General features: G+C 39.4%; 2 protein-coding genes across 4 annotated transcripts in view; one reads left to right on the forward strand and one right to left on the reverse strand.

The window, feature by feature from the left end:
- Positions 1-7,236, forward strand: part of LOC139611634 (AP2-associated protein kinase 1-like) — a 20,226-nt gene extending 12,990 nt beyond the window's left edge. Inside the window, exons 20-21 of one of the 3 annotated variants that reach the window (XM_071466465.1) lie at positions 153-249; positions 5,276-5,445. In XM_071466465.1, the coding sequence (XP_071322566.1) occupies positions 153-249; positions 5,276-5,300 (122 nt within the window). In that variant the 3' untranslated portion in view covers positions 5,301-5,445. Of the gene's footprint in view, positions 1-152; positions 3,959-5,275 lie in introns of those variants that run through there. The other 2 variants (XM_071466464.1, XM_071466466.1) reach the window with 2 other exon arrangements.
- A 2,810-nt stretch (positions 7,237-10,046) lies between these two features.
- On the reverse strand, positions 10,047-24,174 carry antxr1b (ANTXR cell adhesion molecule 1b). Its single transcript, XM_071466471.1, has 18 exons — positions 23,426-24,174; positions 20,650-20,721; positions 20,494-20,565; positions 20,305-20,386; positions 20,150-20,183; positions 19,819-19,898; positions 19,223-19,291; positions 19,029-19,109; positions 18,857-18,917; positions 18,604-18,702; positions 17,195-17,264; positions 16,760-16,838; positions 16,139-16,234; positions 15,978-16,019; positions 15,554-15,646; positions 12,938-13,102; positions 12,104-12,184; positions 10,047-11,322 (listed from the first exon to the last, which is right to left on the reverse strand). Exons 1-18 carry the CDS (start codon positions 23,629-23,631, stop codon positions 10,945-10,947), a joined length of 1,860 nt encoding a protein of 619 aa, XP_071322572.1. The 5' UTR covers positions 23,632-24,174; the 3' UTR covers positions 10,047-10,944.
- Positions 24,175-25,919: the final 1,745 nt, after the last annotated feature.

Raw genomic sequence — 25,919 nt, forward strand, 5'->3', positions numbered from 1 at the left:
TCTCTCTCTCTCTCTCTCTCTCTCTCTCTTTCTCTCTCTCTCTTTCTCGACCTCTCCCCCCTCTCTTTGACTGCTGTTTGCTTGTTGTGACTCCCACTCCTCTGCTTCTCCTCCCCTCTGTTTGCCTGTGTTCCCCTTGTCTCTCCGGCCAGTTTCAGGAGGCCACTCGCGCAGTAACAGTGGCGGCTCTGAATCCAGCCTGCCCAGCTTGGCCCGCTCCCTGCTGCTGGTGGACCAGCTCATCGACTTGTAGGCGGCCCTCCCCCTCCCCCTCGTAGAAGCTGTAACACTGGATTATAGACTGGCATAGCATAACTGCAATCAACACTGTTGTCATAGCTAGCTTCCTGCAACCCCTGGCTGTCATCATCATTGTAGCTCCTACAGTAGAAACGTCCTTCGCCTTTCAGTGCTTCTTCATTCCCGCCCTCTCCGCCGTATCGACTGCATTATCTGGCTTCTCTTCACCTGTCATCTCTCACCCTCTCACTCACAGTTTCTCTTTGTTGTAGCCTCTGCGCATCTTGTATTGTCCATTGATTCAAGAGTGGCCAGTACACTAACATCATCCTAAAGATTAACTATTACATCTTTCTGTCAATTAGGATATAATATTGCTATCCAGTTTGTTTGAACAATATCACATTATGTCAAATAGCAAACAATAGAAGATCATCGTTGTAATGTACAATAGGCATAGTTATAAGTGGTTGTAGTTATTATCGTGCACAAGTGAATTTGTCGTTGTTTGCCTTTTTAAATTCTCCTCCCCAGATTTATTTGCACATTTTAAAGTAAGACCATGGAAAAGTTAAACGACAATTTGTTCAAAAAAAGGTCCGTTTCTTTCTTCTACAAAGGGAGTCTCAGTTGAAACATGGTCATGTAGCCTGATTTGCACAGTAGAATAGTAGTGTTACCTCTGTCAGCCCCGGGCTGTTGGACGGAATAACTTTAACAATTTAAAGCTGCTAAAGATGAGAAAGATGAAAGATGAAATCAAATTGTGCCACAGTCTGGAAACAAAACGGCCATAACCACACGTCCTACTTCCCTTTGTGCTTCTGCAGCTCCCTCTGCAGCACAAGCACCATACCAAGGGATTGTGATAGAAGCAAAAGCAGGACACAAAAAGTTTCCCTGATCAGACTAAACAGTGAAGTGCCATAAAATAATCTGTGAAGCAAACTGCTGACTGGAAGAGCCCTGAAAGTGCACAGGATCTGCTAAACAATTAATATAAGTATAATAAATAAAAAAAAAACACATCTGAGAAATTTTGTCATCAATCCAAGGTGAACTTGTTTTCCAGACAAAGTGTACTTTTAAAACTGTGTTCTCATTTGCTGTTATTTTGATCTTAGCTTTAATTTTACCCTTGAGGCAAGCAAGCTTGCTTGCTTTGGAAGTAAATGACAAGATCCTGGTCATTTAACAGTGTTTATAGCAGTGTGCCATACCAACAGAAAATGCATGAAATCATGAAAATAATTTTAATAATCAACAGTAATAGCAAATAGTAGAAACACACTAGCTGTTATATATATATATAGAGAGAGCGAACATTCACGACTATTCAGGTAATTTTTTGGCACTAACAGAAACAAACTAATGTGGCATTCGAAAAATGATTTTTCGCTCATTCACATTTTTTTTTAAATATCAACACAAACATTAATTCCCCCATCATGCAATCCTTCCTACATTCCTGTCATTTGTTTACTCCTAATTTATGTAAATAGATATCTGGACCCCCTGCAGGCTCTTATCCAGACCATAGAATTGGTTATTCTTCCCATGTATATATGAAGTCATTGTCATAAAGCTTTATTATTTGTGGAAGACATATTGCTTTACTTGTGAAATCTCTCATACATATATATATATATATATATATATATATATATATATATATATATATATATATATATATATATATATATATATATATATATATATATATGAGAGACATTGTTTTCCTGTTAATAAATGTTAATATGAATAGAGTGTTAGAGAATGAATGTAAGAAATAAATATTAGTCTATCTATAATAAAAAATATCTATAATTCTTAACACCATAATCACTAAATAATATTGAAGAATACTATAAATATTTCATTCCTCTTTGTGGAATTGTGTGTTGAGAAAGTTTTTTTTTCTTGGTTATATCTACTCAACAATTGTCAGTACATTCAAATGTATAGATAATAATCCTAGTCTTTGTCCAACCTGGAAGATTAGGCTGAATCCCATGTCTTATTCCACCTTTGTGAAAAGAACGTGAGCCTGTGTTATGTATGTTTACATGGACTGATGAAGGATTATATTTTTACAGTTTTCTGGAGAGTGGGAGCTAAACCTCTTGAATCTTAGTCCCGTTTCATTTCATTGCAAAACTAGAACTTTTTCTGAAATTGTGCTTTACCGGTTTTAGTGATCACAGACTTCATATCAAAAAGCATGGCAGTGTTGTTGAATGTTATGTTCATGTGTGTTGGTATACAGTGTTATGATAAGTATGTATGTGTGTGTGGAGTCAGACTTGTTGGATGTGTTTTCCAGTAGCCTACTTGTGTTGTTGTTTGCTGCAAACATGGCGACGGTCGTGTTGTCATTAATATCTCCTCTGAAAGCACAGGCCCCTCTAAATTCTCTCAGGTAGTCAGAGCTACATGACTCTCGCTGAGAGTTGGATACGTATTGGCTTTCCGCTCCCCAGTCTCGCTGTCCTCTGGAAGTCTGCGCTCCATATTACAATTAAGAGAATTTGTCTGATGTAACGTGTGAGGGGCTCTCTGAAGTGCGAAAAAGGTGCAATCTGCCAGTCTCACAGTGAGGAAACTTCACTGTTGCTGTAGCAGTGGTCTGATTATCAGGCAGCATTAAGTCCACCGTCCAGGGTTTGAAGAATCAGCTCCAATCAGCAATAGAAATGTTTCTGTAGGATCAAACAAAGTCATTTTGCTTCCCATGCATGGTTACAGTGTGGAGGACCCCTCCACCTCCTCCTTTCAATTTTGTCACATTAGAAAATGATTTTAAATAGGATATACTGTGTGTTACAGTATGTTTTTGTGCTGAAAAATACTCCGTTCTGGAAGAGGGAAGGATGCATTTAAATGATCAGGATTTATTATTTTATCATTATTTAACTTTTAAATGGATTTCTATCACACACAAACCAGCCATATTGTTTTTTAATGCTGATAAAGTCCACAAATGCTGGTTAGATATACAGTAATGAGTAGAATGAGTCAAATGGCTGAAGTCAAGGCAGCAGTATGAACTAAATCTCCCATCACTTAACAACTTTGAATCTTAAATTTTGAAATCCAGAATATGGAGTACAGTTTGTGACTTATTCACATGTTCTTTGATGATTAAACAAGGTTCATATAATGAGTTTAAACATATTGATTCCTTTGCTGTTTCACTGTTAATCCATTTGCCCCCAAAACAGAATATTTTTGACTAGTGATTTAAAATTTGAATTACATCCTTTTAATTGTCTAAATCAGTTAACGTCAAGAAGTGGCTGGTTTCAAAGCAAAGTCTCTTTTGGGCCGTTTACTGTAGGTACTGTATGTGCAACTGAAGGCTCATGTTTTTTTTTATCATCCTCTATATGATCCTTCCACTGAACAGCTCAGTCATTTGAAGTTACTGTTTGAACCTATGCAACTCCCGAGCTTTCTCCCTGTAGCCGCCTGTGTGCTGTTGTAATCGGTAAAGCCAAGCAGGTAGTGAGATTAGTCCTCGATGTGAAACAGGAGCCCCTCGTTCTCTCTGTTGTTTTGCCAAAAATGAAATCTGGTACTATCGAGTGTTTTGAGACGCCTCATGTCTGTATGGCCCAAACCTGCGTCAGAGCTGTGGTATCGTGTGCTCCTTCTATTTTTGTGAGATAATTAAAGAATTATAAAGGGATGGCAAATAAAATACAAATGTGAATGTCAACGTGTTGGGTGTTGATTGTACGATTTTCTTTATCTCATCATTGTTGTTCACATTATTGGTTACTATAACTCAACAGAATTCATGATATTCACAAAAAATTATGGCGTTGTAATGTTCTGTCAGTAAACATTTCCACATTTTAAACAACTTTTCTTTGAAAATAGTCCAATTCTTAAACTGTTATATTAAAGGGGAATTATTTTACACGTGTTAACACACCTGACTGAAGTGTTAGCAGTTGAGTTGCATTGCGGGTAACGCAGGCACCAGTTTTTGACAAAGAAAAAAGAAAAATGTGTAATAAAAAAACACAACATCTCTGGTTCTTCTGGATTGATACTGATACTTTTTTTCTCAGTTGTTTTAGGAGTGCGCCGCACTCTCTTTTAATTGTTTCTCAAACTGTAGTATAATATAGCAGGGTTGGTTTAATTGTGTAATGCACTAATCAACGTTTTATTCTACTTGGAGAGCAGGTTAAGTCCACTCAGGTAAGATCAAACATCAGCTTCATGACCCATTAAACTCTCCATCCATTTTTTCTTTTTCCATTTTTGTGACTGTGCCTTTGCCTTCTAAAAGATCATCATTTCTCACTTTCCTAAACGCAACAGAGTTATAGGAATATACCTGTCATACTAGAGCCTGGCCCGCCGACATATTGCCAGAGTTTAGCTTATCGCAGACGTCATCTGATGATCCATAAGTAAAGACACTGAACAATGGGACAGTAAAAAAAAAAAAACAACAAAACTAATTTAACAGTTCCTTGTGAAAAATATTTGTTTGTGTTATGTGTTAATATAAAAAAAGGAAAAAGAAGAATGTTGGCTGATATATTATCAGTTTTTCTAAAACTCTGAAATAGAAATATATGTCATGTCACAGTAGGAAAAGTGTAGCTATACCTGATAAAATGAATGATGGCTGGATTTCATTTAGTTGCTTTGGTTTCAGGGTCCTGGTATTGTGCATGCTGGCTCACTGTCACACTGTCACGGCTTATTAAGACACTAATATAGAACAGAGACATTGTTAATGTGCTTTTCCCTCTGTTGGCCTCAAAACTTCAGTATCAATCAGACTATTTCACACCACCCATCTAAGCTCAATGACAAACATCATCATACAACATGTAAAAGCAATGGAATATGTTGCATTTCTCACATTTTCTCTCTAAAACCTTCCGTGATTCATTTTCTGTCACCGGGTTTTGATCCATTTGAGAAAGATTTGGTTTAGACAAACAATAATTTCTGTTACACTGAAGTTTTTAAGCGTGCATCTTCATGTTTCTCTGATGTCTTCCACATGCAGACCTGCAGAGGGAGCTCAACAGTAATGCGCTTCGAGGCTCTGGGACTGTGGCTTCTGTGCAGTTCTGTGAGGAGAAGCAAAGGCAGAGGATCCAGCCGAGGACTGCAGCATGTGTCTATAGCAAACACATGTTGCAATCAGATGAGAGGAGCAAACAACACCATGTGATTCCATCTCCTTCCACCAGTTTTCACTTCATACCTGTCAACCAAGTGCCCCAGTTCCACCCTCCGAGCAGCCCAGTGACCTCTGATGTCTTCCAGCTGGCCCCTTTTAAACCACCAGAGAAAGAAAGCAGGAAGCCATTCAGCTCCTTTTCTGCGTCTCATAAACCTGTTGAGGCATCAGATGTTTTTCTCCAGGCACCGTTTGGAAAGAGGCACGAAAGCACCAAAGCAAACGCTCACATGTTTAAGTCTGTTACACAGCAGATTGAAACCAGTAAACACGGTCACCTGGTCCCAGTATCTGCTCCTCAGCCTCTTAGTATCCGGGCCCCTCCTCAGCCCCTGCTCCAGCAGCCGGTGGCAGTGCACCGGGTCGTCTCCAGGATCGGTCAGCAGGCCGCTGTGGGCTCTGTGGCTGTGGGGCCTCTGCATTCCTGGACCATAGGGGGAAGAGCTCTGGATGACCCATTCACCGCTGCACCTTTTCAGCCAAGATGCTCTCAGGGGAAACCTTGATTATATGATTATCTAGCAAAAATGCCAAGTCAACTTTTTCTGCAACTCATGAAGGAGCCAAAGTATAAGTCAGTCGCAGTATTACCCATTTTCTATTGTAGTTTTACCATTGTCATTGTTATTTCTGCAGTATTAAAATGACTAAATGATCCCTTTCATCAACTATTTACTTTAAACTTTACACTTAATGTTCTACCTCAGTCATCTGATTTGCTTTTAGTCTGAGCACAACAGTGCATCATCTCAGCACTTTACAAACAGTCTGAAGTTTGACTGAGAAGTTATAAAGACAAACTTCAGCAGATTGAATTTAAAACTCCATTTAGGACATAAAAGGGTTTTGTTAAACTGTAATAGTTTGATTGCACAAATTTCAGCTTTATTCAGCTTCAGTATTTAGTGTGTTTCTCAGTTTGTCCTGTTTTACTCAAATCTTTACAAATATTCATGGCATCAGAAAAAGATGAATTAATTAATTAACAATGAACGAATATCTAAGATGTAAAGCAGCCTTTTTCAGTTTTATTCTTTGCATTTTAAAAAGTTTGAGCAGTGATTGCCAGGTCTAACCCTGTTTTAAATCTATGTAGATGTTTACGGACTGTGCCTTTAACATCAGTGTTGTAAATCTTCCACAATGACTGCAGACCTCTGGTTAACATTCAGCATCAATGCTACAAAAGACACCAAATATACCAACATGTGATATCGAATGTAATGATAAGAAAAAAATTTCACACAGTTGAAGGAGGGAAAATAGTTAAAGCACTGTGAATTAATAAAAAAAAAACATGAGCAAGTTAGAAAAGAAATCCCACATGATTCCAGTGATTTCAAACTCAATGCACCACCTTTACTGCTTGATAATTGTTCTCCAGTTGCTGCTGCCATTTTCCCACAAACTACACCAGTGATATAAGGCTTTTTTTGAAAGGAGTTTTTTTTTTTTTCTGTTAATGTTGTTTGTCTTTGGTCTTGGTATTTTGAATGAAACATATCATGTCTGTGTCTTCCATCTTAAGGTGAGAAGGCAAAGCAACAGAAAAAATAACATCATCTCTACCGAGCCAAATTTTTAGTGGGATTTTCTTGAAGTGATAAGATTTTAAATAATTCTTATAATTTTGCTTTTTGTAAACCATGCTGCCTTTACCTGTAGCATTTTGTTCATGCATAGTATTTTTTTGTTTATATTATCTGGCTATTAATATTGGCCTTTAGGAAAGGTTGTCAGTAAAAAATAAACTTTGTATTTTATTAAAGGTTTATGAACATAAATGGCTTCCTAGTTATTCAATCATGTGTCATCTTTCTTCTTCTTTAACCTGTCAATAACTTGGTGGTACTGTTAAGGTCAGGGTGTGCACAAGTTTCATGCGTCATCACTGACGTGTTTCACACCAGGGGATCCAGGCTTCCGTGGTTCTACCTGAGATGGGTCATGATGGCAAATGTCTGTTTGAATTTTAGCCAGATGATGACAACAATGAGAGCGCTGCAGGGTCTTCCTTGTATTGATAGACTTGCTGAAGTTTGTTTGAAATGAATGATGAGTCCCTGTCCTCTGAGCCACAGGATGTTGTTGCTTCACAGTTGTCCTGTCACTGTCCTGTCTCTACAAATTACAACTTTAGTCAGTGCACAGAGGCCAAAGGTATTGTCTTTCCAGGAGAGTTTTTGTTTTATCTTTGTTTTCATTAATGCCAGATTATGTAGATTAAACAATGTGCAGAGGAAAAATGGAAAAAAGATAAACACAGGATGAGCCAATAACACTATAAACTAGGTCTGCGATTTCACAAGAACTTTTTACTTCAGACTGAGTGCGCAATAAACCAGCACAAAAACATGAGTTATTGAGCTCATATCTCTTCAGGAGGAAAAGTAAGTTGAGCCTCTGTGAAAGATGAGCCACTTGTTTTTGCTCAACTATGCGCAAAACGTCATGTGAGCTTAGTTTTTGTCCGAGATTAACTTTTCTGAACTTGGAACGAGACGAGCACACGGAAAAGTGTGGGTGAATGAAAATAGATCAATCTGGAGCTTTTTAAAATTGTAAATTGGTTCATGGCTGTGTGGAAACTACACTGGTTCATAAACTTGCATAACTGTGGAACTGATTAGCTGTGCGACGTCAGTGATTGCCATTGTTTGTGCAGCCAGGGTAGACTGTGCCACTGGCCCAGCGGAGGCCACTGCTGGGCACAGTTTTACATTCTCTTCAAATGTATCTGAAGTTACACATATTTATGTGGTGCAGGATGTTTGTTTTCCAATGGTGTTGTGTGGTGAAACGTCAAACACAGAACAAAGAGAGGTTGATGATTATTTGTCAGGGAAGATCAGGAATATGTGATCATTCATATATCACTGATAAATACTAGCCAAATACTTACAGACATAAATATGTTATTAAGGGAATAAGGGGATAAAGTTATTAAGGGAAAAGAAGTGTAAGTATGATTGTCAGACTCGTGCACACCACATGAACACCTCTCAATTGTGGTGAGACAAGTTTTTCTTTGCTGTCTTTCTGTTGTTGCAAGGATTTAATACTGTATATTTTCATCATGACACATGCAAAGCTGGAAGCAGCCAAGAGAAAATAGTGCTCAAGTTACCCACGCTCAACACTAAGTATACATTTTTTGTCCTCAGCGGTGGTGGACTCTGTAAAAGTGTTAAGCTGTGTGAATACCTCTTCCAGATCTCCATAGCGTCATAGTTGGATTTTGATTTTATTGTGTGCCTATAATCCGACGGCCTGCCTCTGCTCCTGGCTGCTCTGTCAGACACGCCTCCATGAGCTCACCGCCCACAGGACTGCAGGTCGGACTGCATGCGTCTGTGAAAGCATTTCCTAATGCCGAAAGAACTAAAACTAAGGAAAGCACATGGAAAAGATGTATTTGGGTTTATTTTAGTAGATCTGAGTTGAATAAGACTCAGCTGATCGGCTGTTCCGTGGCTTGTTCTATGATCCCCAACTCTGAAAATAAAGTTGATTTCTTTTATTTAGAGGGACTTTATACACATCTCACCCAAAATAGAAGCAATTTACTCCAAAGAGTTTGGAGTAAATTGCTTTAAAAAGTGAATAATTTCACTTTATTCATCCCTCTGATCATTCGGCCACATTCTAGCTCTATGCATATTTCCTGCAGTGGCAGCCAGGAAAGCAGAGAGAAGCAGCCCAGATTTGCTTCTTACCAGGAATTTCCTCCAGTTTTTCCGTAAGTATCTAGTGGTGCCCAAAGTAACTTCATAGTACCCAATAATCTTTGAGACGTCAGGGACATCTTTACCAGGTGTAACAACCACTCAACTCCTCTCGTCCTGATGACAAAGACGTGAAATCAGCCACTCGACAGGGAAACCTTAAACTGGTCATTTAGATCCACTTCCTCACTCTTTGAGTTCTAAGGTGACAGTGGATAGCTTCACAAAAGCATTGCAGGCGTAAAAGCAGGCAGCGTGCCACCACACTTACAATTTCCAAAATCGTATATCCAAATCCTGCTGCAGTGTAATGACCTTTAGGCTGGAGACGGGTGGAGCTCTGCTGAGGATTACATGATGTCTCCAAACTTTATGAAGTAATAAAAGCTCCTCCCTGTTTACTATATGGTGCACTGCGATTATGCACCATATAGGGAGCTGAGATGTTCCCACAATTGGCCTTTTTCATTGCAGGAAAGTCAGGGAGACCTCTATACAGACCTGCAGAACTTTGAGATGTGACCACCTTTGATTGAACTCAGTATTTTAAAAAAAAAAATCCATCTGTCAGGCCTCTTACAATGACAGAAGAAAATACTTTTTACTGAGCACATCATATCGGTATGAACAAAAATGATCACAAGACTCAAAAACTGCAGTCTACCATTCTAGCCACTAAATCAGTGTCAGGGTGATTTTCCACACGTCATCTGTGTGCTGCAAAACCTGTCAGCAGTCAGCGTCACGCACCACAACACATGTAACTCCTGTGCTTTAAGAGTTTCTTGATGACAGCTTAATGGAATAAGGTCTCTGGTTTCTAATGAAAAATTTCCAAGTTGATTTTTTTGGACAAAATGTGCAAGATCATAGGAATGTTGTAAATTTTATTCAATTATTTTTTTAAAAAACCATCATATAAATTGCATTTATAAGACGAGTCTCTCTGCATATGGCACTGATGTATAAATCTTAATGGAAATTTTGGTAAATATGTTTATTCGCTTTCTTTCCAAAAGTTAGATGAGAAGATCAACACCTCTGTCGTGTCTGTGCGATGAATGTGAAGCCAGCATAGCTGTGAAATCTAATCTACCTACCAACCTTTTTGTAAAAAAAATTATAACATGAAAATTGCCAGCATTCCATGAGAATTAGACATAAATTATATTTGTATTTATATTTATATATGATTTTTTTGGTTAAATGAATAGTAATTCACAACATATACATTTCTCAAGGCAGCACTTGCCAAACACACTTGCATGTATAAAACACATGACGCAGTTGCTGAGTCGGATTTTCTGCGGTTTAAACTTATGATTATTGTTTTTCACTGTGCAAAGTAGTGAAATATTATTTTAGATCAATAAATCTAAATCCTTTCAGGCAAAGGCTAAAATGCAGGTTTATACAACTCAATAGCACGTTGACCAATTTGTCTGGTTTGGTATTAGGAAGAATTGACTAAATTGCTTAGCTACAATAGCATTTAATAGCCAAAGCTGTGCTTGCTACACTAAATATTCAATTTGTAGACTTAAAAAAAGTCACAGTTCATGGCACTTAATGCGTGAGCCACTTGTTGAGGGAAACAGTCTTGTTGAAAGTTTCCGTTGTGCAGGTGCTGAATCAAAAGGCAACGTTATACGGTCACTTTAATTCTTTCTCTCGTCGTATCTAAACGGAGGCACAGTGAAAAGGTCTTTTAAGGTCTCCATCCTGAGCTTGGATCCTGCTCCTCAGCTTCTTCATTCTCCATCACCATCAGTGGTTCTCATGATTGGGGCGCGGAGGAGGGCGTGACGGAGGAGGTGCTCTACAAGGCGGTGGCCCCTGAGGTGGAGGCGGCAGAGAACCAGTTGGAGACGGGGGCGCAGAGATGGGGCTCGTGTTGGCTGGGGGCAGGGCTCTGTTTGGAGGTGGTGTGTACATGGGAGGGGTGGTGGAGGATGGGGGGGGAGTGGACGGCAGAGGGGGGAGCGTTGAAGTTGGCGAGGGGGGTAAATTGAAGAGTTGGCTGCCCTCTGATGGACGACGCTGGAAAGCGTGGGGCAAAGTGTAGACGGGCGTGGATGGATGGTTGTAGATGGGGTAGCGAGGAGCAGGGTAGGATTTGCTTCGGGTGAAGTTTATGCACCTGCCCTGTAATAAAGACAAACACATTGGTTAAAAAGAATCACTGGCCATTGAAAAGGGTTGTTTTGTATATGAACTGTACAATGCCACATGTAAAGAAAACCTAACTGTAAAGACAAGAAACTGCTATGCATTCGGTGAAAATTTCTTAAATCTACTTCTGCTGGCGCAGCGATTGGCAGGTTCAGAGGGGTAAAGCTTTCAACAGACAGAAAGAGGAAATTCCTCTGTTAGTGAGTGTCTTGGAGGAAAACAGCATTCCTGCCAGCCCAGCCGAGCTGACGCTGGGAGCTGGAGGAGACAGGCAGCATCCACTCTTAATGACTTATCCAGATGAGATTGTTCCTCCAGACAACACTGCAGTTGTTTTGTACCATTGTCTATACTCACTGTGCCACTTCCTGCTTCCCTTTGAAATCACTATTCTTGAGATCTGAAGCAGACATTACTTTTTAAAAGTGTTTAGTCCATGGAATAACTGTAGCTAATGTCATGCAGATAAGATTCCAGCTTGGTTTCCACTGTGTTATTTGATGCTGAGCTGGAGGCCTTTGCTCCAAACTTCCCATATCCCTCATTGCCAGAGGTCATGAATTAAAACTCTGGTAAATTCTTAAACATCTGTCTGCCAAAAGTTGACATAGTTAGTTCACAATCTTTTCAATTACTTTGTTTTGAATGCTTGCAAATTTCCGTATCTTACAGCTGTAGAGAGCTGATGCTGCTTTTCATTGCAGAATAGAGGTAATCAGCCTTGATGTATCTTTGGTTTGTTAATATGTCTCACCTTGTCTCCAGGATGAGGTCTCATCACAGACACTCTGTCATAGCCTTTCCTCAGGAATACACACAGAGCGTCCAGTTTACCCTGTAGACAGAGATTCATAGATGATCATACATTAAAAGATTGAAAAATCATTTAAAAGACAAACAAACAGCTGTAGTAAGTAAGTCTGTTTGTTTGTGGCTCTGCCAGACTGTATCTGCTCCACTTTCTGCTCCAAATGTGTCTGTTTGATTCTTGCATAGGAAGTTTTATATGGTAGGGAGACAGATAAATAAAGAGTGTATTTTGTTAGGAATAACACCCGCTCAACAGATTCCATATTCAGGGGTTAGCTCAGTTCATGTCTGGTTCCTATTACTATCCATTCAGCTGACTAAAATGTGAGGAAACCAATTTTATTAACTATTTCCTGGTAACAAATCATTCCCACAGACACTTACAAAGTGATATTTTTAGGTTATGGTGGATAGACCGATCGTAAGGAACAGGCTTTAATGTCAGAACTAATTTTGAAACATCTGGACTCATAGTGTATATTACATATGTTCAGGTTATGTGATCCGTGTCTTGAAATATATTCAATCACAGTGATACAGCTTCATAATGAGGAAGAACTTAAAATGTGGTTGGGAAAGCTACCAAGTGGATGCTTAAGAGTTAAGATTTCTTTGACAAATTGTTATAGTTAATTTAAGTTGATAGGAAAAATGTTTAAAATAAGCAAAACATGAACAGACATCTGGTCACATATTACAGATTCAAACATGAGTTAAGACATGAGATCACAGAAACGAATCCAGTATGTTTCTAGTAAATGTGAATAACTTCGAGCACCTTGATGGGAGAATACCACTTCTGGGGGCGGAGAGATTTGTGCATGTTGTAATAAGGCCTTGGTGGAGGCGAATCAAACTCCTGTGCCGGCATCACAACTCGAGCATTTTTAGCTTTTTCCAGCTTGGCTCCTTCCTCAGTGGAGCCTTTATCTCCCCAGCGGACCTGAACAAAGGCAGAAGCTTAGACTAAAAAGGGTTTAAAATGGGAATATGGCTGATAAATCAACCATCACATCTGATCACATCTGCTTCAGACTCTGAGAGCAGAAATGCTTGAGGTACTTAATGGCAATGTTGATTTGTTGATGGGCTGGTTGGCCACTTAGGTCCAGACTAAAATATCCCAACATCTGCTGGACAGATTGTCATGACACTTTTTACAAGCATTTATTGTTCACAGACGATGAATGCTACTGACTTTGGTGATACATTGACTTTTACTCTCATGCTCCAATGAGCTTGACATTTTTGTTTTGTTTGTTTGTTTGCTTGTTTGATTTGTTTGATTGTACTTTTTCTTCGAGCAACATCAACAGGTCAAATTTTTAATTTGTCCAGTTCTTTGGTTTTTGATCAAATACCTGTAGGGGTAATGACAATCCCATCAGCCTCAGTCGTACTTTGCATTTATTGCTAGTTAGCAAATCTTAGCATGCTAATATGCTAAACTAAGATGGTGAACATTGGAAACATACTTGCATGTTAGCATTGTCATTGTGAGCATTGGAGCATGTTAGCACGCTGACCGTTAGCAAGTACATCCTCACAGATCTGCCAGTGTATCTAGACTCTGATTCGTTTTAATCTGAAATAGTAATTTTACCACAATATAGAATCTGATTTGAGCTGATAATGTCAGATCCAGGAGTACCAATTTTTTTTTTTTTTTTTTTTTTTTACCAACCCTGCTTCATCTATTTTGCATGTAAACATGACTTCTGGTTATGCTATAACCAGATGTTTATAGCTTATACATGAAATTTCATTACATCAAGTCCACAGAAATACAAGAAAACAGAAGTTTAATTGTGCCATTTTGCCAGTTTCAGATTTGGGATTTGTCCTAGACCTCTGAGACACACATACATTTACATTTGATGCTTTTTTATTGCATAAAACCTCAAGATTCAATGAGAGACCCACTACCACAGATAATCTGCCTCAGGAGGCAAAGAATGTCTGGAAATCACTAAAGCTTTTTTCCAGGTTCTTCTTTTTTTTCACTCCACATTATGACGTCGACAAGAAAGCTAAAGCTAACTGTCAAGAACGATTCGGCACATTGAGAATGAAACCTGCACTGTAAAATCAACCTTGGAAGTTCATTACTCAAACACACTCCCTTGCAGCTGCCACAGAGAAGCCATGACGGCTTTAACCTGGCAGAGAAAGCACGTAAATGAAGCTGTGCATATTTTCCACAGCTCTGTTTGGAAGTGGTGCCACTTCAAGGCAAATTCACAGCACAGACTCCAGCAGTCAGTGAAGCACTTCGCACTGAGAGCGTGACTTCTGTCTCCTTGACCGTCATTTGCTTAAACAACACACACATCTGGACCCTCTTGACCTGAACACGTGTCAGTCTCCTCTCTGTTGTTCACTTCTCTCAGGTATCATGTAGCACAGGGCCCAGATGTCAGTCTGTCTCTTCTTATACTAAAATAAATCTCTTGAGTCATGACTGAACTTTTGTTACTTTTTCCTTCTCTGGAAAAAAAATTTTGATAATTTTTTCCTTTTACCATCTCAAGCATCCATCCATCCATCCATCCATCCATCCATCCATCCAGTATCTGTACCTCTTATCTGTACAGCGTCATGGGGGGGGGCGGGGGACTGGAGCCAATCCTAGCTGACATTGGACAAGAGCCCATCTCAAGCAGCTAAATCCAAATGTTTTCACAGGATTTGTCACAACTAACAGCACCTTTATTTTGCCTGAGCAGACTGCAGAGGACCAAACACATTTGCCTGTTGTGTAACAACCACAAATGAATCATTCAAGCTCACATGATGCAGCTACTAACAGGGTGCTCATCTTGGCCTCTAGGCCTTACAGCTTTGCAGTTTACTGGCCAGATGTCCTCATCTTAACTCTCACTGGCTCTCAGAACAAGTCATGACAGATTGACTCAGTCTTTTCCCGTATGGACTTGCATACTCATCTCTTTTTAGGAATGAGTCGCTTCCTGCTTCCCTTTGTATTTCTGCTGTACTTGTGTTTATCTCACTCAATTCAAAACAAGCTGAGTCGTAGATTCAAGCTCGCCACGTGTATCATCTGTGAACCTGCTGGATGCAGATACACTGCAGAATTAATCACTGATTTTAATATTTCATGTTTAATCTTGAATTTAGTTACAATATTAGAGCATTTTGAGATGATGGTTTAATTTTGATTTAATCTCACAGCAGCAGTGCAACATGAAGCTGGTAAATACAAACATTTCGTCTCAGTGTCTTAGTTCCTGAGACTCTTATTTTATAGACGCTTAAATTTACACATACAATCATCTGTTGTGGGCACTGTGTAATTATACTGCATATTATATAAACTTATAACTAAGGATTATGATTATATACTGATGCAGCTGCAGATTACTATCAGTATTACCTCCATTCTCTTGATGCCTCCAACTCCACGCCCTCCATAGTATGAGGCATCCACAGTGGGCCACCTCTTCTTGGGAAAACCATCCTCATCATCCTGAAGAAGACAGAAAACTGTATTCATGTTTGCAAGAGGAAACTAATTGTTGAGACCCTTGCTGGAGAGCAGATGTGCTGTGCTTGGTTAAACTCACTGTTAGTTTTTAACAAATCTTATCTTAGCACCATTAATATTACAAACATTTTATTATGTAGGCTACTCTCAGGAATTTTGCTCTTATGTATCTCAATGTTTTGGTTTGTTTTTATGCATGTGTTTATTTGTTGTTGTGACAAACAAGATAATCATTGTAAAGAAATTAGTATGGGTGCCAGTAGTTTTATATATTTTTGTCACTCCACGGTGAAGAGGAAATACAGACACTTACAGAGTCATCCTCTATTACTGGAGGAGGTGGCTCATGAATGACCTGCAAACAAGAAAAAGAAAAAAAATGTTCTGCAAGACTCAAAGGATAGTGTGTCCTGACAAACACATTTGCCTTTGTATGTTCTTCACTCTGAAAAGGATCCAAGATGGCTGCCTTACCACAGTGCAGCAGAGAGGCCAAAACCACCACAGAAGAAGGATGGTGAGCAGGAGCAGCAGGATGAGCAGAGCTATGGCCACAAAGGTCCCATCCGACTAGAACAAAACAACAAAATAAAGGGCATGACGAGTGTAGGGGTTAGTCACTAACTTCTATGACTGTGGTCATAGTGAGATATGCATTTGTTGGACAAAATGACAAAAGCACAACATGAAACTGAAGACCTGTAAGTAACTACAGCACTTACACACACACAATCACCACTCCCTTAAAATCTTAAGAGTTCTAACCTCAACCTTATTGAACCTCATGTTGCTTTGTTAAAACATTATGTTTCTTTCACTTTCAATCAGAACTTCTGCAGATAGAAATGGATACTATTTCAAAATAACTAGTCATCATATAGATCGCATCCTTCGCATATTTTCAACCATATTAAGCAAAGTGGATATAAATAGTTGCAAAGGACATTCAAATTTTATAACATCTTGTCAGTGTCAAGGCCACAAATGAAATACAAGAGAGAATAAGTGTCAAGTAAGAATCTTTACTGAAGTTTATAATCATGCAGGACTTCAGTTTTTTTCAATTCCGCCCTTGTTTTACATCATTGTACTTACACAAGTGACTGCAGTTATTGTGACAGAGCTGGATATGAAGCTGAGGCCGTTATTCATGCTGACGTGGAGAGTGGCAGAGCTGTAGAAACAGTAAGAAGGTAAATGAGAGTGATGAAACTTTCCTAACAGTGAGAGTCTCAGCTTGCACCTTTAGCGCCTCTAACTCTGACTTTGATTGTTTTTTCAAATAGAAAATAACACTTGTTTCCACTCTAAGTGACAAGCTTACACAATAAAAGATGCAAGGATGCTCAGTTATAACAAAAAAAAATGTACATGCAGAAATATGCAAACTGCATAGATTGATTACACTGATCATCATCAGAGGTGTAATCTTGTGGTTCTTGAAATTGTGATGCTGACATGAAGTTACTATTTTAGTGAAAGGTTTCTGTTTCAGTCTCTTTGACTTAATATGATCCAGTAATCACTTACGTTCCCTGTTTTTCCAGAACAGGAGCTGGGCACAAGAGGTAGGTATCCCTCACCACCAAAGGTCTTTTCACTGTGGAAAAATTTGAATGTGACGCAATCAGCAGAAAGATAGATTACGAGATAAGACATTATCATGGGTGAAAGAGAGAGTGAAGTGAAAGGAAAAGTTTACCTCACTTTTTCTACCAGCCATGAACCTTAATGAAATTCGAGCCTCAAAATATTCTTTTTGTTTCTAAATTCCTGGACTTCCTCTCCTTATGGAAAATGAAGCAAATGAGGGAGGGTTGTGGTTTATTTACCCTGGCTGAGTGAATGTCTAGTGTGTGCAAAGACACTGCTCGTCCCTGATGAGATCCACATTCCCCTTCAGACATCTGAGAAGCTTTGAGTGTTGTACCAGCTTATTCTAAGCAGGGGAAGATGGTGCTGATGGTTTTTGGGGAGGACAGGGATTTAAATCATTGTGAGCCACAAAGAGCTGCTCTCCCCTGCCCCAGCCCCGTCTGCATGGCCAAAATAAACTTGGCACGATGGTGTAAATGGCTGCCGAGCACAATCCTAAAAACTGCTGCAATTTTTGGATTCACACACCCACAAAGTGTTGCTATTGTCTCAATATACTGTGGGGAACAAAGGGTGGATGATACATGGTTCTTTATATTTAGCCCACCTACTGCACCGTTCTGTATCGAAAATGTCCGACCTTAAGAATTACATAATAAACACTGACATGATTTACACAGGTTCCTCCTCCCTCTGTGCTTGTGTCTTTTGTTCACCACCAAAACAGAAACACATTCTCCTCCAATAAACCATGTTACCTTTGAACAGCGCCAGGCTATCTGTTTCCCGCTGTTTCTAGCCTTTGTGCTAAGCTAAGCGGCTGCTGGCTCCAGCTGCATATTTACAGATGTATTAGCTAAGATTTGGCTATTTATACATCAAATAGAAACAAAGCAACATTAGCAGTCATCCAAAGTCATGTGTCTGGCAACCTGAAGAATAAGTCCAATAATCATTTAGCTGTTTTTGATCTCTACCAACTCCTGAGGGAAATATCTGGCTCTGTAGCTGCTGAATGTTCCACTATGTTCACCTATTAGTTGCCAACTGTGTCTGTCTTTTTTTTGGTGCTGGGCTGGTTGGACAGCAAACTATAAAACCAAAACAATGAGCTAAAAGATGCTAAAATGCTGTGTAGAGCTGAGGATGAAAAAGCAACTCCTTTTACATTACACATAGTCATTTGACCTGTTGTTTCTATAAAAATATGGACTGAATGCCAAAAGCAACAACAACAACAAAATCGTTCTAAATAGATCCATAAAAACTAGTTCTAGCAAGACTGTAGAAGAAAAATGGTAACTACTACAAAACTGAAGTTTGTGAATGGGGTAAGTACTCACTCAAAGTGACTGTGTCGTTGATGCGGAAGCTGCAGAGAACTTTCTGTACATCTCGCGCATGAAGGAAACCATTTCCTTTGACTACCACCTGGAAGGATTCTGAAGTGGGATTAAAACAACTATTTATTACAATAACTATCTATTGTAGTAAGTTATGTAATGATATTCAGTTACCTTATAAAGAAACTTATGTTGAGTCACCCATGTAATGTGACTAGAATAACATGCCTGTGTGTAACTTTGAGTTCTTTACCTCCTTCACAGATGCTGGACGGCTCTACGGCCAGGATCTCAATGCATGACCTTTTCAGGATCTGAAAACAAAAAAATAATTTAAAAAGTTGAACTAAAGGTTGATTAAAATGTGTGAGAGGTATTATGGATCTTTCCATGATATGAAAGAGTCATGTTTGTGTCTTTTGTACCGAGTCAATGACTCCTTGTAGCGCCTCAAATCCATCATTCACAGGGAAGACGTGGTCCTTACTGTCGGCTATTGTAGAAAGCTGTCAAGAAATGTGACTGAGTGATTAATTATGAGTCTGATGGTTTGGTTGATTGATTGATTAATCCATTTATTTACTAGTTTACTGGCCTATTGACTAACTGATTGGTTTACCTGGGTTTCATTGAAGTCTTTTACTCCCACACAGTACACAGTGGCACCCAACTGGCGTGCTCTGCTGGCCTGAATTAAAACAAAATATTAAACAAGCAAACAAACAAACAAACAAACAAACAAACAAACAAACAAGCTACAACAAATTCACAAATGCTCACTACATCACAGCAAGAAAAAAAGTGCTGTTGCACCGCTCTTCACGAACTGAAACTTGACAGCTCTAGGTGCTGTATTAAAACTGTGAAAGTATGAAATTGCTCAGTCCATGGAGAAATGCACACAGCAACTTCAGGAACTGAGCCTTTACAGGACTTCTGTTAATTTGTCACAATAAATGTCCTAATTCCAGCCCAACCGGACCCGACATCCAGCCTTGCAGGATTTGGTTTCTCTGAGTGTTTGAATATATCTTCTTATCTATATCAGCACTTCAAATAAAACAAAAGAAAAGTGTAAAATATGTTATAATATGATGATGATGATGAAGTTATGATGTATTATTATTACTGGCTTTTGATTTTTGATTGTTTATGAAGATCCTGTTTAAATCATTTTAATCCAAAGCCATTGGGTTTTCATGTCACTTCTCTCACCTCTCTTTGTGCCAAGTCAAACTGATTTTCTCTCAGTTCACCATCTGTCAGGGCAATGATGACACTGGCCGTCCGGTAACCTGCGAGTCAGAGCCAGGGTGGAGAAAAAAACATCCATTGAGATCAAATTTTTTTATTGTATTTTTCAAAGTAAGAATCAAAGTGAACCAACTGCACAAAATATTTTGGACATAATTGTCATGTGATCGAGGGAGCAGCTGTGTTTTTGTTGTTTTTTCTCTCTTTGATGATTTTACCATATGCTGGAGCAAGATTTGGTGACAAAGATTTCACTATGATTAAGTGCTAAAAAGAAAAACGTTCTACTCACCATCTCCAGTCCCGTAATATATTTGCTCACTGGCCTGTGAGAGAAATTTTGAGGCGTCAGTGGCTATAAATTTAAATGGGCCTCATTTAAAGCGTTAAATGCCATACTGTTGGGAAAACAGGATCAGCTTTCCATAGGCTTAACAGATGACTTACTCTTTGAAATCCTCTGTGCATGTAGGTGTCCCCGCCTGGCTGCACCATGCGTAGCTCCTCCAGCCCGGCACGAATCAGCTCTCTGATCACAGACATATTCCAGAGAAACGTTGTGCCACAGGACAGACGATTCAGTTAAAGTGCAAAGTAAATCATAAAGACATTTGATTGAGGCTGTGTATGTGCCACCTGTCTTCTGTTAGTGCCATGAGAGTCCTTCCTTCTGTTGAAAACACAATAAAAGACATCCGCAGCTGAGGGCTGGAAGAAAAAGAAGAGACCACTGTTATGTTTTACCTTCTATTATTTCCTCCTTCACTCTTTACTGTTTCTATGCGGACCCACCTGATAAACTTGTGTGCCAGGTGGTCAACAAAGTAATATATCTCATTCCAGTAATGCTGCACACTGCCAGATCTGAGAGGAAGAATCAAGGGATAACAACAAGTTATTTTGTTGACAACCATATATGCTGTCCTGCATGTGCTCCAGTTTCCATGTTCTTTCAGGTTATTTCCTTTTCATTATCACATCAACAACATATTTTTTAATTTCAAGACTCTTCAAGACACAAACAATAAATCAACACATGTACATGAGTTGGCACTAGGTGAAACACTGCACTTTGCATCTGGTCTATATATTAAAAGGTTATTTCTAGTTTTGCTGTTCTGCACACTGGGGCGACTTGCAAGAGACAGAGTGAAGAAAAAAACTGATGCAGCAGAGGCTGAGAACTTACAACTGTTTTTACAGGGCTGTGCAGTTTCGTTGCCTGTTAATTTGTGGTTGAGAAACTCATCAACTAATCATCAGCTCCAATGTGATAAAACACAAAGTAAGATCAATGGTGCTGTACATTTGGCCTGTTGGTTTTAAGTTGTTGGTATGCAATTCCTTGTAATGATTTCTTATGCTGTAACTGTCTTTTGTGATTGTCTACATGCCATGAACTGTTAGCATCTTTATAAACTGTGAAGGGCTGTCATGATATCAGATTTTCACTACATGTTTATCGAGGACAAAAGAATTCACGATAACTATTCTGTCACAATATCTATAGAAACGATTGAAAAGAAATAATGCTATAAGTCAAATTCATCTTTGACCTTGTTTATTGCGGGTTTTGTCTCTTTTTTGGCAAATTTATTAAACTCAAATATGAGTGTAAGGAGGTGGAGAGAGGTCTGTAACCATGCTGTACAAACATGTACAGTTACATCTTATGGATAGCAAAAAGGCAACATGATGCACTAATAAACAAAAGAAGCAAAACATCTGCCATCATGATATTACCATATGTTTATTACTAACAAGATACAAGTATATCACAAACACCCTTATTACTGTATATATATGTGGGAGTTCATCTACATATTCATCATAAGGGAAACTTAGAAGACCAGTGAGGTTTAGCCTTTGTATTTCCTTTTGAATGCTGATTCTTAATGTTTCCACTCTTTGTCATGTGACCTCCCAGCCCATTTTTTTAAAGGCAAACAGTAACTGAAGTGCCACGTCGTTCTCTCGGCCGAGCTTAGCACTATATCAGGTCCTGATCTTGCAACAGGTGCAGACTCAACAAAACAATCGGGAGAAGAACGCAGCGTTTATAGAGGATGTCAGAAATTATAGAGAATTGCGTGGCAAATATGCATAAACACAACAGTCTCTTCTCACGCTGCACTGCCTCTCTTCTTCTCCCTCGCTTATGTTTTCATTTATCCTGTGATGTGAGTCCCAGTGCAGAGACGGCCAAAAACTTCTTTGGAACATCTGGCTCTAATGGAGAAAGGGTTCTGCAGACTGAGGCGCAGGGAGCTGATGCTGGGACTATATGTGGGCTGTGCCTGTCTGTGAAGCGTAGCCCAGTCTGACAACAGCAGTCCCTGCAGTACACTTTATCATCAAAGTGAATGCATATGCATAAACACACTGCAAATGAAGATGTCACCATGTAAACACTTTCTCTAAAATCTTACAACTTTACATGATTCGTATTGACTAAGTTGATTGCAAAGAGCAGCTAACACAGCTGCAGTGTTGTTTCAGAGATGTATGAATGGATCTATTACAAGTGAGTTTACAGCACTGCAATTTTCATTCAGGGAAATATGACTACTATATGACCTAGCAAACAAAGCAACACCACACTGATGCATAACTTGATATGACCTGTTTAGGTGTTTCACATTAGCATCATGACATGTTAATAGACAGTGCAATTCAACCCTTATCACATAGTATTGAAAACAGAAATTTAATTGGTAACTATTTGTGATAATAAATCATTTCAATAATTTCAAGGGAAAGAAAATCAACCACTCATGGTTCCAGCTTCTCCGATGTGATGATTTGCTGCTTTTCTGTTTTGTATCAATGGAAACTGAACTTTGGGTTTCAAACTGTTGATCAGAAAAAAACAACACCTATGAAGACGTCATCTGGGAAACTCCAAACTTCTCACTATTTTCTGACATCTTATGCAGTAGCCCAAACCACCGATCAATTGAATTGATAAATCTGTATACTAATCAGCAGATTAATCGATAATGGAAATAATCATAAATTGCAGTCATAGTTTGTTGCAGGCCAAAATGACAATGAATATATTCCTGGCAATTGCAATGTTATTTATTGGTTTCCTGGAGCACAGCATACTTATCCACAAGAAATCTGCAGATATGACTAAATTTAAACTTTACCAAACCTCTCTAACAGGCCACTTGAAACAGAAAGCGCTGGACAGGTCATATTTCAAAATAAACATACATTATAGCCACATCTGTGCCAGCTGAGTTGACTGGACTTGAGCTTTGTTTTGACAGCTATGACTCCAAGACACTCACCTCTGTGTCTCCACAGAGCCCAGAAAACTGCCCTGTTTTCACTTTTCACCGCAGCATAAACACTAAAGAGACTGATACTTATCATCAATTGATAATAAACCCTGCGAGTCAGAGTGCAGTAGCACATTCATGCATGTAGTAGCTCATTAATGCCTCTGGAGAACATGAATGGTGTTTGCACCTGTGTTTTAGTTTCAAAATTTCAGCCTCTCAGATGAGTCATGCACCAAAAATAATAAACTCTGCAGTGGAGTAAAAGTGGAAGCACTCACTTGTCCAAAACAAAGTAGAGGTCAAATCCTCCATAGCAGGACGACCCTGCCTCCCTCCTGTCATGGATCTGTCCTGCGCTGCCGGCCACCAGGACCACCATCAGCATGCCCAGCTCCAAACGAAGCAGGCCCTGCCTGCACCAGCACTGGGACATCACTCCAAACTTGAGAGAAAGCATCAGCTCAACCTCAGAGAAGGTAAACATAAATACTCTCCTGTTGGAGTTTTCCTTTCTCCTTCTCCCTCACAACACTGTGACGCAGCGAGCCATGCTGTGAAGACTGATCTCCGAGGCATGAAGTGCTCCTCTCTGGATCAGTGTCCCATCTCCTCAGCAGCAGATGTGTGCTGGCAGAGGAGGAGTGAAGTTGCTGGCTGGGACTGAGTCTTCAGCTCCCTCTCTCTCACACTCAATCATTTTAGCACACGGCGCCCTGAGTTCACACAATGAAACAAAACACATGCTAGTATGTGATTTACTGTTTTTTTTTTTCATCTATATGTATAAATGGCCACGGAGTTTTCATCATTCCTTTGTTCTTGTTCTTAAGATTGTTTTTTTATTTCACTTTTTTTGCAGCTTTACTCAACTCCACACCTTACCCATCAGTGCCACTTAGTGGTAAACACATGCATCATGCAATTTACCTCACTTGACCATCAGTTGTAACTCGGTTTGTCTTCATTTAAATATCTTCATTTAGCTTTCTTTGAATTGTTGTGCCAAACTCAGAACCGTAAACTGAAATAATGACACAGTATATCACTCCTAATGTAACACTCGATATAAGAAGACTTTCTGAAGGCAAACACTGCAAAAACCTTCCACAATTCTCAGAAGAAAAATGGTACAGGCTATGAGAGAGATACAGATGTTCTGCCCTGTCTCCTTTTTCATTTCTGGTTTCTTGGCCTGTGTGATTTTATTCCTCACCTGTCCACCAGGTGTCCTCCATCTGCTCATCTGCTAATCATCTGCTAATCATTTGCCCTCCCAGCTCTGCTCATCACAACTAAGTGTAAATGGCACAGTTTTTGTGGTTCATTTTGCCAGCTGCTATAGTGTTCTGGCAATTCTTGATTTCCTCTTAAATTTGCTTCAAGTTTTCAGAGCTTTGTCATATATGCTATCTCCACCCCCCTACTGCTTGGCACCACCAATACTATTGACTCTTGTCAGTGCTTGATCATTCACACACCTACTATAAATTTAACACAATCATTAATAATTCTATGAGTTGTAGCTGTGTTGCTTTGACAGCAGTAGCAGGAACTGATTAAACCAGCTACCCAACCTGACATGATATAATATCACTCTCTCTCTCTCTCTCTCACACACACACCAAACATTTCAAGCTCTCTTGGGCACCCTCTCGTGGGCACAGGGCCCCTTAGCAAGTTTGCTCATGCCTTGCCTTTGTTAATAATAATGATAATAAGAAATAAAAATAATCTTCATTCATATAGCACTTTTCAAAACAGCAGTTACAAAGTGCTTCATGATTCGTAATTAAAATGCATAAAACTCAACAATAAAAGAACAATATAGTAAACAACACAAAACCACAAGACAGATAAAGCCAAGAGGTTTAGAGGTGCTGGTTGGCAGACTTTGTTATCTGGATGCAGGCTAGCTGTTTCCACCTGTTTCCAGTTTTTATGCTAAGCTAGCCACAGGTGGTAGCTTCATTTTTCAATGACAGATATGAGAGATGCTGGACTATTCCTTTAAAGTGTACAGTTGGTCATGACAAGTTCTGTAAACAAGATCTTACATCTAAGTATATCTGTTCTCTGTTTTTGTAAACAGATGTTCTCTGGGAACATGTGCATGTTAGTGCACATATGGACGTTTGTGCGTTTGAGTCCCTCCTGTTAAATCATTGGCCCTCCCCATGTTCAAACACACAGGCACTGCCCACATGGGAGCTGACACAGTGCAGTAGGTGAAAGCAACAGCACCAACGTGAAAGTGAACTTCAAGAATTTCCTCCACTGAAAAAAACACTTTTTCATTTAAAACTGCCTCAGATAAAGAAAGAGATAAGACCAGACATCAGACAGACTGGCCGTGGGTACTACTGGCTCAAATCCTAGTCAGCCAGTGGACAGACAGTCCAGCCAGACAGTTTTTAAAGTTTTTGCCAGCTCCATCAGTATCCTTACTGGTGCCGTCAGTGTCTTTACGAAGTGTTTGTTTTGGTCTGAGCTGCTGGTGGGATGGTGGGACATCAAGTAGCAGTGATGATGATTTATAGAACCTTTAAGGACTTGTATTTAGAGACCTGAGTACTGCATCACACCTTTGAAGACAGGAAGAAAATTGGGGTAATTTCAAAACAACAGGGGCTGCTGCTATGGAGAACCAAACAAACGAAACTGAAGTGACAGTAGTTGGACATCTCACCCCAAAAAATCATGGCAGTGTTCCTGCCTGTCTCAACATAAAAAGTAGTTCATAGGGGAGCCTGAATCATCTCTGGTAGCCGCAAA

Source organism: Trachinotus anak, unplaced genomic scaffold (assembly GCF_046630095.1).
Source record: "Trachinotus anak isolate AG129_WGS33_773 ecotype Australia unplaced genomic scaffold, CSIRO_AGI_Tana_v1 ptg000028l, whole genome shotgun sequence".
Classification (NCBI taxonomy): domain Eukaryota; kingdom Metazoa; phylum Chordata; class Actinopteri; order Carangiformes; family Carangidae; genus Trachinotus; species Trachinotus anak.